The 16687-nt window shown below is 45.6% G+C and overlaps 1 protein-coding gene across 1 annotated transcript in view; it reads right to left on the bottom strand.

Moving 5' to 3' along the window:
- LOC134067936 (ryanodine receptor 3-like) overlaps positions 1–16687 on the bottom strand; it is a 172133-nt gene that overhangs the window by 33265 nt on the left and 122181 nt on the right. Inside the window, exons 58-74 of the mRNA XM_062523424.1 lie at positions 15943–16066; positions 15622–15737; positions 14865–14932; positions 14547–14668; positions 14092–14141; positions 13881–13941; positions 12488–12726; positions 11945–12026; positions 11626–11756; positions 10487–10822; positions 7146–7386; positions 6695–6782; positions 6443–6535; positions 3048–3218; positions 2305–2364; positions 2016–2150; positions 1420–1532 (exon numbers count right to left, since the gene is read on the bottom strand). Coding sequence (XP_062379408.1) covers positions 1420–1532; positions 2016–2150; positions 2305–2364; positions 3048–3218; positions 6443–6535; positions 6695–6782; positions 7146–7386; positions 10487–10822; positions 11626–11756; positions 11945–12026; positions 12488–12726; positions 13881–13941; positions 14092–14141; positions 14547–14668; positions 14865–14932; positions 15622–15737; positions 15943–16066 — 2230 coding nt within the window. The remainder of the gene's footprint in view (positions 1–1419; positions 1533–2015; positions 2151–2304; positions 2365–3047; positions 3219–6442; positions 6536–6694; positions 6783–7145; positions 7387–10486; positions 10823–11625; positions 11757–11944; positions 12027–12487; positions 12727–13880; positions 13942–14091; positions 14142–14546; positions 14669–14864; positions 14933–15621; positions 15738–15942; positions 16067–16687) is intronic.

Below are 16687 nucleotides of genomic sequence, written 5' to 3'. Positions count from 1 at the left end.
TCCACATGGCTACTCTCACATGCCACATTTCCTATGCTAGGAAGAGTCAGCCCAATCCAGTGGTATGTGATGGAATGGCTGGGCTAAGGAAACTGAAGGACAGACTCTTCATTATTTTCCTCCTCCCTCTCTCTCTCTGTTATGGCCTGTGCTGCAGGGAGGAGGGCTGAGATTGTTAGCGGGCAATAGGGTGTGAAATTGCTGTTGTCCCTTCTCTACTGGCTGGAGAGGCGGCCAAAGGGAGGCATTTGTTGTCCTGGCGAGAAGTGTGAGAGAGGTGTGGCATTTACACTGGGTGGGCGTGGATTTAATACTAGCTGTGGGTATATGTGGCTGTGTGTGTGTGTGTGTGTGGTGTGCGTGGATGTGTGGTGTGTGTGTGTGTGTGTGTGTGTGTTGTGTGTGTGCGCGTGTGTGTGTGTGTGTGTGTGTGTGTGTGTGTGTGTGTGTGTGTGTGGATGTGCGTGTGTGTGTGCGTGTGTGTGTGTGTGTGTGTGTGTGTGTGTGTGTGTGTGTGTGTGTGTGTGTGTGTGTGTGTGGATGCATTTGTTGTACAGATGGTGGGTATCAGGAAGTGTGGCAGTAACACTGGGACACACCCCCACAGAGAGAAACGGATGGAGTGTGTGTGTGTGTGTGTGTGTGTGTGTGTACGCATGTGTGAATGCATACCTAGTGCATGCTTGCTACCAGCCTGAAGACACAGACAGACCTGAAATAGACAAATGACTGCCTCTCAAATAAGAACACTTAATTACAGTCTAAGCCTATCAAAGACCTTCGGGCAACTCTCTGTCTGAGTTTGGAAAATCACTTTTCTCTCTCGTGCTCTTGCTCCCTCTCTCTGTGTGAAGTTGCACACATCATTTCCGAGCTGTCATGGTGGGCCCAGTCAAATGATGGGATTGCACTATCTGCTAAATGAGTTTGAGACATAAGTAGGCTCTTGGTAGAGAACAGAGCCATGGAGAGAGGATGAGAGGAGCTAAGAAGAGAAGAGAAGAGGAGGAGATAAAAGATGATTAGAGAAAGGAGGGAAGCGACATGGAAGAGTAGGAAAGGAGAGCAAAGAAGGGATGGTAGAAACAAAGTGAAGAGAGCAGATAGCACAGAGGAGAAAACACATACATGGAGAGAAGAGAAGAAGAATAGAGAAGAGGAGAGCAAAGAAGCGGAGAGGTGAAGTGAGGTTTGGAGAGGAGAAGAGAACAGTGAGAAGAGCAATGAAAGAACAAGAGTGCTGAGGAGACAGAGAAACAAGGAGAAGAAAAGGGAAGAAAAGAGAACAGAGGGGAGGAGAAGAGAGGAAAAGGGAGGAAATGAGAGGAAAGGAGAGGAGAGCGGAGGAGAGGAAAAGGGAAGAAAGGAGAGGAGAGCAGAGGGGACTAGAAGAGAGGGCTGAGAGCAGAGGATGTGTACCTGGGCAGGTTGTAGAGGGGAGCCATACGGAAGCAGGCCACCACCGCACGCTTGCGCTGCTTAGAGAGGAGCTTCTGCCATACACACTTCTTAGACCTCAGTGGCTGCTCCACCTGCGTGCATGTTTGTGTGTGTTAGTGTATGTGTGTGTGTGTGTGTGTGTGTGTGTGTGAATGAATGGATGAGTGAGTGAGCGTATGTGTGTGAGTGTGAGTGAGTGTGTGGGGGTGAATGTGTGTGGAGGAAACACAGAGAGGAAGAGAGAGAGAGAGAGAGGGAGAGAGAGAGAGGAGAGAGTTTGATATGGAGCTGTGTGTTGACACACAATTTCTAACAAAGATGGCTTTCAAGAAAGGGCACAGAGTTATTGAATGTCCATCGTCACAGAGGATTCATGGCAAGGCAGTAATGCCACATGTCCAATTGTCCATGACACACAAAGAATTAAAGATGACAGCACAAAAGTGTGATATGTGACAACCCAACGATAAGCTATTCATTCTCAGGACAGATCCATGACATGGTGACACTGATACAATCTGCATTGCTTGGCTGGATTATTATAGGGTGTCAGGGCATGAATGGGCTAATCAAACCTGCTCCAGGTGAAAGACAGCTGCAGACAGGCCCTGGACACGGGCAACCGTCCGCTCCGGGTCAGGAGGCCCCTCGTTCCTGACCACCACGTCCTTGTAAAGGTTCAGCTGCCACCTGACTGCCGGGTCCTCTGACTGTGTGAGTGTGTGCATGCGTGCGTGCATGTATGTTTATGTGTACACAGAAGACAAAAGTGCGGGGAAAAAATTTAAAACTGACACAATCATTTTAGACATGTTCCATATAAACATTAAACTTAAACATAAAACAAATGGAGAACAAAATCACCTTCTCCTGCAGGTGGAGGTTGTGTCGTATGTGATCCTTGACCTCGTCATCCGTGTCTTTCTGTAGAGAAACAACGATGGCATTAGGCCATCCCAGAGCAGTAGAGAAAACAGAGTGGCAACACTCCCATAAGAGACCGAGGGAAAAAAATGGCAGCACTTGCCACGCCAGTTTCAGGGTTATGGGGGTTTTGGAACTTCAAACGGCCAATCTCTTGGTCAGTAGTCAAAGAGTTAGTGTAATTTATTCCACCCTCCAGCCTCCAGAAATCCATCCCACCCTCCTGCGATTCAGCTATTCAGCGCAGGTTTTTTGGGACTTTTGATCGTGTAGTGGCGACATCAAAGAGTGTGGCAACCCTCTCTTCCTACGGCTGGGCCATCCTAGCTGTTCTCACCACCCTGCAGCTCCACAGTGGCACTACACCAGACCCGGGCCAGAGCCCCATCACTGCCTGAGCTCTCCATGGTCTCTACCAGCCACAATAGACAACCCCTGATAGCAACTAAACAGAGGGGTGGCACATCTCACGTCCATCAGAAGGAATTATGCAAGGGTCTGGTCTGCAAGGTGACATGTTTGCAAAGGAGTATAACTAAGGCCTAATACTGTATAAGTCAGACTTTCATGGCCAGTTGAGTGCCAACTGGCCATGGAAGTGGCAACTGGCCAACTGGCCTCCACCCCACACACCCACACACAAACACACACACACACACACACACACACACACACACACTCACCAGGCTGTATCTGGTCTTGGCCAGTGAGATGAGCTCCTGGTCACCAGGCGTGCACATGTTGAGGCCGATGGGCAGCATCTTCTTGAGGGCAGCCACGATCAGGGAGGTCTGGATGGAGTAGAACTCGCCCCGCCGCTTCTTGTGCTTGCGCTCCTGGTCCTGACCTCCAGACTGCAGGGGGACAGTCAACAGGGAAAGGTCAGCACCCTAGAGGTCACACTCACAGTGACAGGGGAGCAAACTGATTGGTTTTTGCCACATTGTGCAGTCTTCAGTGGAATGATGTTTGAGCATTTCTCCACAAATACTAGTCCTGTTTTTTAACTTTGAGGAGGAGTCCATACTGATGCCTCAAATCAATAGAAGTGCTTTGTGATGGCAGGTGTAATTGAAGTGGGCCAATTCAGCCGCTTCACAGCACTGTGAAGAGATCGCCTACACCCTTAACTCACAAGTCTAACGTGTGACAGGGCCATTTTAGAAAATGGTCCCCACTACATTAGTGTGGGATTTTCTGTAGCATTTCCTCCCATGTTTGTGGTGCTAATCTCATTCTTTAGCTGTTATCTTGAGGGCAATGTCCTGCTGGAGTGGAATAACGCTAAATGTTTGAGTCAGCAAAGCCAGATCACTTGCCAGCAGCTTTCAGGCAACCAGTTAGCCTCTGTCAGAAGAGCACACAGAGACTTCACAGACAAGAGATGCAATGGGGAAGGACACACTGAAGCAGCTGGCTTTGCTCCAACACATACAGTACGGTACATACACATGTGTACACGCTTTTACACTGTGAAGGAACCAGGACTCAATACAAACACAGAAACGAAGCCTGCAACAGGCTTGGACTGAGCACAACACACACTGATGATCCATGACCTGCAGCACACGCCACATAGAAAGTGACCCGTCGTCGGTCCCTATGGTTTTTCATTATGCAAAAATGGAATGGCTGCAGCTGCCCTCTATCCCCATGGAGATGGGATGGTGTTGCCATGACAAAGACTGTGATGGATGGGCTTATGATTACTGGTGATTTGTGTCTGTAAGAGGATACACTCTATGGCCCTCGTCCCACACATACACAACTGGGCACGCAGGAAGGTGGCATAAAATCTAAAGCATGTCTTAAGCACGTCTCCAAAAAACATCTCAAAGATGCCTCAACGACATCTTAGAGACTTCTGAAAGACGCCTCCAACATAACTCACACACAGGTGCTGCACGGCTCGTAGACATCAACCACAGTTAAAACACACAGCATATCTCGGTTGCACACATCTTCAAACAAAGCATACGCATATCAGACAGAGCACAGTCACAAGTAGTGTCAAGCTAACACAACAGTTTAGGGACACCGGTAACATCACCATCGCCATTCACAGATCATACACAATGTCAAACATATTATTACGCACAAAAACACAGCTGAAAGAGTTCATTGAGTTGACAAAGACAAAGACAAAGACACACACACACGCACACACACACACACACACACTAGAGTCCCCAAACACAACGACCAATCATAAACAAAGGTTGACTGAAGATAAAGTCTAGTGGTGGATTAAGTCTGGTATTCACTGGAGAGATTCCATGTGACAGGACATGTCTTAGCCCAGAACTAGACTCTGGGGCTGTGAGAGCAGCTTGAGGTGCCAATAGCAACTGAGCATCTTCCCTTTGACTACTGAACACACGGAACACCTGCTCTTCCCCTCTAACCTAGAGCTTCTCTTCCCCACCAGTGGGGGAAAAAAGTAATTACAAATGACAAAGATCTTCAGATTCAGATTTTTTTTTTTTTTTTTACTTATCTATGTTATAAAACAACTATGTTAAAGGTGAACTATGCAGGTTTTTTTTGCTTAATTTACCTTAACTAGGCAGCTTCGGGGGCATTTGAATGGTTATTTGACTTATTCCTTTTTATTGAATGACGGCTGTCTCGCTTCCCCCTAGCGCCTCCGAGTGGAAAAACCACGCATGCAAGTTTGTTAAACAGAAAGTCTCCAGCCTCGCGATCATGCACATAAAAAGGCAGACTGACCGATTGATACACGCTGAAGCTATAGGGGAAGCTATATGTTTGAGTTGAGACATTACATATTAAGTTCTAGAGGTGTTATTTTCTCAAATAACTAAAAACTACGACGTCAGTTGTGTTCAGGGTGTGACCTGCTCAGCTACACACAGCACCTTGAGCTTTTCAGTTACAGACCATAAACAAACAGACATCTACACTCACTGTCTACACACACACACTCACAGAGACACACACACAGTCCCTAACACTCACTACCGACCAACACAACTCATACAGTACAGTCAACAATAAACACACACTGCGTACACTCTCACTGTGGACCTTTCCCAGAAAGGACTGTGAAAGGGAGAGAGCAGAGGTCAGACACGTCTCAATGCATGAAGTCAACAGAAATATACCTTCACAATATATCTCTGGAACTCTTAGTAAAGTTAGCAGCTTTAGCGTAACTTAGGGCTGCCTATTCAATAAAAGTGAAAAAAATAAAATAATACAATACAAAATAATAATTAAAAAGCCTCTCATGGGATTTAGAATTCAATGGGTAATAGAATTCAAAATGTTACTAGAATATCATGAGCATGAAGGGACCATTTTACAAAGTGACAATAGGATGGATAGTCTATTTTCCAGGTGCAGGGGCAAAGGTGTGCTTGTTGATACTTCAACCAAAAGAGAAAAAAGATGTATGCTTTATAGAGGTAATAACTGGAGTTGGACATGTTTATGTGTGGGGATGGCTGGAGTTTGCCCTGAGGCAGTTGATGCAGAGGAAGAGGGAGAAAAAAAGGAAGAGTGAGAGAGAGCATAACACATAGAGAAAGGAGAGAAAGGAGATAGAGAATTGCCTGCCACTGCAGAAAGAGCAATGCTATAATAATGCCTGTCTGAGAAGTGCTGACATACGACAGAGAGGGGCCAGAATAAGGTACACTGAGGTTGCAGGCAACAACAACAGCCTGAGGAAAACCAAGGAAAAAGAAACGGGGGACAGAAAAGCACAGAGAGAGAGAGACAGACAGAGAGAGAGAGAGGGGGGGGAGGTGGTTGAGGTGAAAGGAGAAAGAAGCAATACTTTGTTCTGACAGACCAATTGAAATCCAGACAGTCCAAGACAGAAAAGATTAAGGACTCTAAGTGTAATGGTCTTTCTCATGAAACATTCAAAAATACCTACGGTCCCCAATAATATGTTCGTATATTCACAGAGTCCCTTATTGGCCATTTCGGATTCTGTCCCAGCTGTTGCTAGGTAGCCCAGGGGGAGAGGAGCCAGATGTGTCTCATCAGGACAGTCTTGATTTGTCAAGCATCCTTTAATTTGGGAAATGTCCCCAGGTCCCTTCCCTACCTTTGACATCTTAGTTTTGCTGTCACCCGTGAGGAACGAGAGGTTGTTGATCTCATTCTGCACCACAAAGTTTTGCTCCTCCCGTTTGAAATTCTGCAGACAGAGAGAGAACATATGGTCACGGCTATCATTTTAATTAAAATGTTGTTGAAATTAAAATAATATTCTGGGCACATGCATGCGTGTGTACGTGCACACGCACACACGCACACACACACACACACACACACACCTCAAAAATGAAACTCTTACATGTGATTTGCACCAGAGAATAAAGATCTCAGCCACCATCCTAAAGAGCTCGTTGGAGTCTGCATCCGGCTCCTTCAGCCATCTGGATCTGAAGTAAAAGTGTGATCTCATTGATCTTATTGAGGACAGTCCAATGCTCTCATTGAGGACACAGGCTCATCCAAAAGTCCATGACTTTCTGGAGCCAAACACTATTGATTATGATGTATAATGGACAAAGGCATCGGCTAAATAACTATAACCATAGCCATAATGTTTTGCTAAATCAGAATGTAGAATGCAGAATCATAGTCAGATGGTATGTTTAGGGTGTTGGAGAACAAATAGGATTCTTAGGTATTTTGTTTAATCTCTTGCTTTACCAACAAAGCATCATGATCTCTACTGCTATCAACATACAATGAGACTATCAGTCTCAATAACTCAGTTTCCCAGAGTGCATGTGTGTTACCTGTTGTTGTCCACATAACGTATGAGCATGGGGTAGAAAGCATAGAGGTCACGGCACAGTACAGCAAACTCATCCAGGATGAGCAGCTCGGCCTCCTGGGTGTCCCCCTTGCTGTCAGCCTTCAGAAGCTCCTCCTCGGTCACCACCTTCACCGTCTTCTTCTTCAGCTTGTCCAGCGTGGGCAGGAAGTGGGTCTTCAAGAGGTCTGCACGCGCCTTGCTGATGATGGGCTGGGCGTACACTGACAAAACACAAGGTGGTTTGTCTGTTGTTAGTGCCTATTTTTGTGTACAGTAAGTTCATTTTTGGAAAGTACCCATTTTAATTTCATTATATCAATGACATCAATATCCCCATCTGATGAATGTAATGCACATTTCTTTGAACACTTGACTCCCTCCTATTGTCCAGTACAGGAGCTGCATTATGCCAAATGGATGAGCAAGGTCACAGAGTGTCCTTCACATTCACAAAGAATCTCCTAAACATCTGCTTCTTATGCAATCCCCATACCCCCCCCCCCACCACCCCACATATGCCTCTTCTTGTGCATCCCATGCCAAAGAAGCAATAACATGGTATTACATTGTACTGAGAGGGTACTTAGTGTACTCCCATGGGCCAAAGACAATATCAGAGGGTCAGGGGATACTTGAAAAACACCATTTGGAGAACACTAGTGAATGTGACTTCAACAAGGACAACAGCACAAGCACATTAATTGCATGCCCTCATAATGTTCCCATTAAGGTATCCTCTATTTACAGATGGCAATATTTCACTGGAGACACCACCATGTCCTCTTTAGTGTCAGTGAGTCAGATTGATACATGCTGTGAATGAGAGAGTTCAAAATGATCCTCTGGCTATTGAGTGGAATAAATCCCTCATGCCTGGCTGAAAAGAGGCGTTCTCCTCACTCTCCTTCTGCTATTTTCTGACTAGCTGCAGTGGAATATGATCCCTTGAGGTATTATTTGACTCAAATGTGAAAGTGACACAAACATCCCCAGCTCTGACTCTCAGATGTCTACTGTGTGTGAGGACTCTCTTACATACCTACAACTACAACCTTTCATATTTGGATGGGATAATGAGTCAATATAACATCAGAACATTGCTATGAAAAGCGCACTAGTGACGCTTGCTTGCTGCTTGATGCTTGTTTGGTTGGTTGTACAACACTTTGGACAAAAAGGTCAAGATTCGCTGACGCTGAAGATTCCATTCCAAAATGTGAAAAGCAAAATCTTCAGTGAATTCCTACAATCTGTTCAGTCTTATTAGACACTTCAAAATGAACAGGTGACAAAAATGAAGGTGGTAAGAGCTCATCCCTGCTGCACGGTGATGGAGACGGAGTGAGACCTCGCATGAAATGGGCCTGGCACAAACAGCAGCCTAGAGTAGTAGTACAGGGAAGCCCACAGCACAGGCAGGTGCGTGGGCACGGCTGACACCCCTGAGGAGAGACACCTGATGGAGGAAGAGAGGAGGAAAACCTGCATGGAGTTTTTACTAGCCAGAGTACAGTATAACCACACAGGCCATGTTGATCACTGAGGGAGAGAAGTTACATAATGTCTAGGGCTGCCAATAATTGTGGCACAATATTTATTATGACTGCTGCTCTAGCGAAACAACAAGGGGTTAAGTGCCTTGTTCAGAGGCAGCATCCAGGATCTCACAACACTGTCCTTTTTAGGAGCCAGGATGACCACCATCCCAAATAAATGCTATGACATGTTTATAGTAAGGCAACACTTTGACCTTGTATAGTCATTAAATATGTCCCTAACTACCAATGACCCCAACAATGCATATGGCCCAGTCAACTGCTTCAGCTCATCTTTATGAGTTTGACCTCACCTGGCCTCGTTCTCATCCACGACATGTCACTGAAAAAGGATCATGGCAAGCCATTATTATGTTCATGGAATGGATAACTCACTGTTATGACCAAGAGCCTGAGTCAAGTCTCACCAATGGTATACAACTGGTCCATAACTGGCACACTCCACCTACTGTACATCCCCTGTCTGAATCTCATTGTACTTGCTACGGTCAGAGCCCTGAACCTCCACAGGCATGACATCTGCTAAGTGACTGAGCCTGAGGAACTGTGAGGGCTTGAAAAGGCTTTAACTGCAAGAAAACTGTGACACATCACATTAACTTAACTTGTCTTAACTTAACACTAAAAACAAATGCATGCTATTTTTGTCTCCAATTTATGGCAGTTTAATGCTTCCAGGATTCCCCCATTAGTAACTTACTTTGATAGAGTCTGCAGAATTGCAGACTTATAGAAAATGTGCAAAAAGGGCCCAGTCAGGGTTGTAGTGGGTGAGTGGGTGAGTGTAAACATTAATATTCAGCCTATGGAGCTCATGTTCTGATCCCCTGGGCCCCCCTCAGGCAAGCACTTGCAGTCAGAGCATGAGCAGGGTGGGCCTGGATGTAGTTAATTGGTTATGTGAGCATGCCTGTTGAAGTGTGTGTGTGAGTTTGTGCGTACGTGCGCGAGTGTGTGTGTGTGTGTGTATGTGTAGTGAGGGTATTGACTGAGAGAGGCCTGAGGGCTGCACAAAGGCTCCTAATTGTAGAGTTTGTGATTCTACTCCAGTGCACTTTTTGTCAAATACAACAAATTGCTCCCAGCGATGTAAATAGGAGGGAAACTTCATAACTCACACAGTGCAACAAACAATTCCATCTAGCTGCAGGATCACAGAAAAGAGAGGTGCAATCAGAATGACTGTTTAGTTCAAATATTGACAACCTTTCACCCAAATTGCTGGCCCACTACCTGTAACACCACCTTGCTTTTGTACTTTCTTTTTTGACCCAAAACAAAGTGAAGGGCACATGGAAATCGTGACTGGAGGAGAGAGATGGGGAGTTGGTGTGGGAAATGAACTCAGGCTTGACGCGGGCCTGAGTCCTTTGTGGTTACTGGGCCTATACACATAGTATAAGTAAGTATAAGGATATATTTTCTTTTGAGCCCATGAGGGAAATTTAGTCTCTGCATTTATGCCAATCTGTGAATTAGTGAAACACACATAGCACACAGCATAACCTGGTGCATTGCCTGCTCTGGTGGCACTCGGGGAGCAGTGAGGAGTTACAGTAGGTGCCTTGCTCAAGGGCACTTCAGACGTGGATGTGGGCATGGGAGAGCAGTGATCAAGCACTTCCCCTGCCCATATTTTTCCTACTGGTCGGGGATTGAACCGGCAACCCTTTGTTTACAAGCCCAAAGCCCTAACCAGTAGGCCACGGCTGCACATGGTGTGGGATGCTCTTTGGCTCCTCAACACAATCATCTTTTTGCCCACCTGCGATCCTCTTCATCCATGAGGCCTCATCGATGCCCAGGTTGCTGTTGAGGATCTTGAGGATGTTGCCCAGGATGACGCTCAGGTGCTCTGAGGTGACGGTGGCACAGCAGATGGGTCCTGCGCCACTCTTGAGGGTGGCGGCCTGGTTCTCCGGCCCGCGCTCCCACCAGTAGGACAGGTAGTTGCACAGCATGGGCAGTACCACCTCGATGACGTGGGGCATCTCTGTGTAGCGCGCCCCCGACTCCGACAGATCATTGATGTCCTTCATCAGGCCGCCCAGACGTGGGATCTCTGAGCACATGTCCTCCACAGTGTCCGGCATCCCCAGGACTGAGGACAGAGGCCAAGCCATTTCTCATTGATAGTGGGTAATGGGAAATAATACATGGACTGCATCCCATATAGAGCTTTTCTACTCATCTGAGGGAAGCTCTCCAAGCGGCTTCATACACTGACCCATTGACACACATGCAAGCCATGCCATGCACGGCTGCAAGGCACTGCACTTGTACTAGCAATAGTTTGCAAAGTAGCACATAAATTACCACTACAGTCTTGAATCAAGCGACTTTTGCCGGTTTCTCTATTAGGGCTTTCTTTTTAAAGACAGCACATCACACTATACTAGACTTTAAAATGTACAGCCTTAAGAACATTAAGAACATTAAGCCATACTGTCCTGCATAAGTCATGCTTTCATTAGGCTAAGTAAGCAAATCGTGCAATTATGTAACATGTTCAGCATACTAATTGCCTAATTAAGTATTAAGCCTACAGTGCCAAAGGCTATTTACAGTAGAGCATAACCCATGTGGCATACATTTAAAAACCACACACTACGCTGTAGAGATTCATGCACTATAGGAGTAGAAATCCCATTGGCAAATATTGGATTACACTGTATGTTCATGTGCAGGTCATGTTCTATGGAAACCTACAAAACAAGTCCCATGATACCCATGCAAGTTCCATCACACAACACACAAAGCATAAATAAAGTGCACTCTTGTGTGCAAAGGAATCTATTGTTCTCTAATTGCAGTGGGACCTGATATCAAAATGTCAATATTGTACATGACTATGTAATCCTCTACTGTAAGACTGTAAATATTGTGTGTATCAGTGGCACTCACTGGCGCGCTCTCGTGGTGTTTTGGTGTTGAACACAGAGCAGGGGTTGTGTGTGTTCAGCTGCGGCTCCAGGAAGGCCACAGGCATGGCTCCTGCCAGCGTCGCCAAACACTCCCCCAGAGCGGGCAGCTGTCTGCAGGGGAACACACACACACACACACACACACACACACACACACACACACATACAATGTTCCAGATACTGCAGATATACCTTTATGCATCACAGAAGCATTTCTACATTAAATATACTGTAACTTCTACAGTATAGCATAGGATTCACATGACTCAACTACATTCCATATTCCTGGCTTGAAATACCTCTCAACATAAATGTTCTTGCCAGTTCCCAGGGAGTACAGGCTGGTCAGGATACGATAACAGGACACCTGGACATCGTCCACTGCAAAACACAACACAAGGGCATTCTTGATACTAATTTCATTTAATACAGGAAAAATACAAAATGGTGAATTTACTGCATGTGCAGTTCTGTGAGTCTTCTGTTATTTCCAACATATATATGGTCCACTCAAAAATAGTTAATGGTGGGCCATCAGCATGTGTAAGGTTTAAGGTTCAGCTATTTACTGTATGGGGCATTTCGTAAGGTTTTGCAATTCTTCAATGTTATGATGATTTAAAGAATGTTATGCTACTACATTATGTAGCTGGTCAATGGTGTGGTGCACACCACCAGCAAATTCACTGTGAGGTGTTGCTTGGTGATATAAACAAACTGGATAGGCATGTTTTTGGACTAACATGGATGAGGATCAATCATCCATATTAGCATAAAGGAGATGGAAGGCAGTGTTATGATGAGCGTTGCAGGACAGTGTTCCAGCCTGTTGGTCAACTCACACAGGAGGTCCACTCCAAAGTGGTGTTCGGTGATGTGCTCAAACAGGGCGGTGAGGATGGGCAGCAGGGCCACCGTGGTGTAGTTGATGTTCTGCGATACACCCTTCATCTGGCTACGGGAGTGGGTGAACTTCCCAAGCTTCAAGTTCTCCAGCGTCTTCTCCAGGTCCTCTGCTGCATTCTCGAAGAACGTCCACATGCCTGCCTTCACTAACTCAGAACCCGACTTCATCACGGTTCTAAGAAGGAGGGGAGAAAAGAGGAGGAAAGTGAGGGACCCAGGTGGAGGAAGAATGAAGAGAAAGAAAAGGGAGACACAGTATAAAAGTACAGAGCACTAGATATAAAGACCGATATATGGGAGACAGATTAAAGAAGAGAATGTAATCGTTTGAGGAAAGATGGAATGACAAGAAAATTGGGGGAGAAGGATATAGTGAATGTGTGCCAGAGAGAGGAAGAGAGACAGCGAGAGACAGACAGAGAGAGAGACAAAGAGAGAGAGAGAGAGATAGAGATAGAGAGAGAGAGAGAGAGAGAGAGAGAGAGAGAGAGAGAGAGAGAGAGAGAGAGAGAGAGAGAGAGAGAGAGAGAGAGAGAGAGAGAGAGAGAGAGAGAGAGGAGGAAGTGAAAGTGAAAGCAATCGTTATTGCGATGTGAATGGAGATGACTCTTGGGGTTATGTGAGGACAGTGCTGGATTACACGGTGAATGTGTCTGATCCGATGAACCCTGTCAGAGAGACGAGATGCCCAGACTATGCCCACAGGGGCCGGCCGGCCTGCCAGTCTGCCACACAAAGCAGCGGCTCCCTCTCCATGCCCTCACACTTGAAAGCTCCGCGTCTGAAACAGGCCATTTGTCCTAATGGGCTCAGGGTCCGGCGGCACGGAGTGGAAGCGCCCACAGCTTTGTTCTCGTCAGCGGGAGCTCTCTCCACACACGCAGCAAAAGCACAAAAGGCAACGCTAAGGCAACGCTAAGGCAATGCTGATTGCGTAATCCCCTCTGTTGGAGAATCATTTGGACGTGCATTATCATGATCAAAGGAGACTGCGTGGGGGCTTAATTCTTCTCTGCTCTTCAGTTCTAAGAAATTCTCTCAATTTGGTGCTTCTTTGAAAGCAAAACATTTGTTTTAGGATCTGATCATGTGCAAGGGCTGGTGATTACAAATGTAAATGCATGACCTGACTCAAGACCTCATGTGCCAGTGTCTACAGTGCCTTATCTAAGTAGTTAAGCTCTGCGATTAACGTATGAACACATGGGATAGCGTAATCCAGACACTGCTGCATTGCTACAATTCCACACTTATCTTTTTAGTGTTCTGCTATCCGGAGAAGAAATAAAAATGTAATCGACTTCAGTGTGTTCTCAGGCAATACTGTACCTGGTGTCCAGAGTGTGAGCCAGAATGTGCAAACAGCTAACCATGGTGGCCGCATCACTACCTGGGGACGCAAACAAACAAACACACACACAAACAAACAAAAACAAAAACAAAATGAGAGGCTTCAAATAAATCAAACACAGCGACACAAAGCCACAGCACACACAAGTAGTACTTGAGAGAGGGAGAGGAGAGCAAGAGAGGGCCTTACCAAACAGAGAGATCCTGTGTCTGACAAGAGCTGCCAGTTTACAGAATAGGCTGAAAGAGGGCAGACAGACAGAGAGAGAGGGAGAGAGAGAGAGAAGGTAAAAGAGTAGGAAAGGAAAGACATGAGGAGAAATAGAGGTAGCAGAGGAGAGCAGTTACAGATAGAAATTGAATTCAATTCAGTTCAGTTTAACACAATTTTAACATAGGACCAGTAGCAGCTGAAACAGGTTCAAGGTAGTGTAACTCATTATCCTGCCTTACATGTGTCCTTAACCATGTATACGTTCATCACAACAAGGCCCCTGTGTCAGATATGATACAAAGGAACATTCCCAATAATGTCACTATTATATCTATTAAAATGTTAAAAACAATATCCAAAACAATGAAGATCAATGCGTTTTTGAGTGAGCATGGCAGCCTGTGTGAGTGGCGTTTGCAGTGGGTAGGCACCTGGTGACCATCTCCTTCTCTTTGTTGGAGGCGTAGCCACTGCTGCTGAGGTTCTTACTGGGGGAGGACAGGAAGTAGAAACAGTGGTTCTTAAAGTACTGGTCAATGAGCGGGAGGAGGACCTGCAGGACACAGGACAGCACATGTGAGGAAAGCGCTGGACACCCACATACACAAACACACTGATGGGACAATAAATATGCAAGAGATGCGGAGTGTTAAATATGACATACACTGATAAAAGAGGACATCTATAGAAAAAAGTATCTTTAGAATTAGGAATTTTTTGCCATTATTTGAATTCAGATGATACTATACCTTGGCAAAAAACTTGATTTCTTGCTCATGAGGTGATCTATCCATCTTCCCACTCATGGCCATGGCCTCTATAATAGACCATAGAGGTAAGAGTTATCTACTGTACACATGTGCAGAGTGCATATGCAGAGATGCTATCCCTTACTGTATGTCTAGGGAAAAGATCAAGGCTAGTGGTAGCAACTTAGCAGGACAATCAGGGCCAGATGTACTAAGAAAGCACTAATACCGTGTTTTTGTACTATGTGCAGAATGCGAGTGCTGTGCTTTGCTATATTGCGCGGAATGAAGCTGTCACTTCATGACATTAACAGCGTTCATCACAGCCCGCCCCCTCTACGACGCCAATTGCGTGTGCAGAGCTGAACCACAAGCGCAGTTGAATATTGCAAGATTAAAAAGAATCAAAGTTTAGCGATCATACATGAATCAAAGATGTCAATGAGCAACGACAGACAGTAGGCCTAGCAGTTCTACTAATTCACTTAAAAAAACACTTGAAGTATTTCAGCTGATCCTCCCAGGAATTAATACGCATGACACGGAAATGAAAATGGGCGCACAAAACGTTAGTACATCTGGCCCTCAGTGTGCAAAGTCTGGAATCCAAATAAACTCATCCAGTATACTGGGTGGTGGAGACCTGAAGGCCAGTGGAATGACTGAGTTGATCCTTAGTATGCTCAGGAGAATTAGAATGGTGGAGTGTGGTGGTTGAATACAGAATACTGTGTGGTAGAGAGATGAGTCATCGTACCGAGGTGAGCAATGAACTCCTGTGCAGAGTCCACATACTTGAGCAGCTTCTTGACGAACTTGTAGGCAAACCTCTTCTCCATGGACGAGCTATCCTGCTCCATGTCTTTCAAGCCCCTGTGGACCACAGAGGCATTGACGGGGGAGACAAAGACACACACACACATACAGATACATAGATGGATGGGCAGAGAAACAGAGACAGCATGACAGATAGAAAATAGTTAAGTTCCCCAAGTACATAAAATCCACACACACACACACACACACACACACACACACACACACACACACACACACACACACACACACACACACGTACCTGGTGATGGAGTAGCCATTGATCTGCAGGAAGCGGAACAGGTCCTGGGCTTTCTCTCGGTCTTTGGCTTTCTCCTTTGCAGTAAGTGTATCATAAGGCACCAGCAGAGGGTGTGTTCCCCCTCCTGAACACACACACACACACACACACACACACACACACACACACACACACACACACACACACACACACACACACACACACACACACACACACACACACACACACACACACACACAAACAGCCACACAAGAAAAACACACAAAAAGAACACATAAGTACACTCACACAAACAAACAAAACACACACACACACACACTAATTGGAGGGTTATATAATTACACATTCTCAGCAGGGATTTGTGCAGTCGTGTACAAAATGTATAAAAATGACAGAAATTCATTTAGCGGCTGTGCTGAATGAACATGATTCAGGTTACAGCTGTGTCATTGCTTGGGCGTAATTACTTAAAATGGCATAAGGCACAGCGATAATCTTATCAGCCAGAGATCTGCTCTCAAGAATTATGGGAGGTGGGTGAAAGCTAATTTCATTGCTGTTTGTCGTCTCTTTATTCTCTCTCTGCCTCTCTCTCTTTCCTTGTGTTTTCACTCTCTCCTTCCTTCACTGTCTCCCTGTCTTCATGTCTTACATTATATTTTTTCATCAGCAAGTACAGTATGTCTACAAGTGTCTGTTTGTCTGTTGGTATGCATGGTTTTATGAGTACCAGCACATGTGCGTG

Source organism: Sardina pilchardus, chromosome 20, assembly GCF_963854185.1.
Source record: "Sardina pilchardus chromosome 20, fSarPil1.1, whole genome shotgun sequence".
Taxonomy (NCBI): domain Eukaryota; kingdom Metazoa; phylum Chordata; class Actinopteri; order Clupeiformes; family Clupeidae; genus Sardina; species Sardina pilchardus.
Note: the sequence above shows the minus strand (reverse complement) of the source record. Positions and strands in the feature narration are given on the sequence as shown.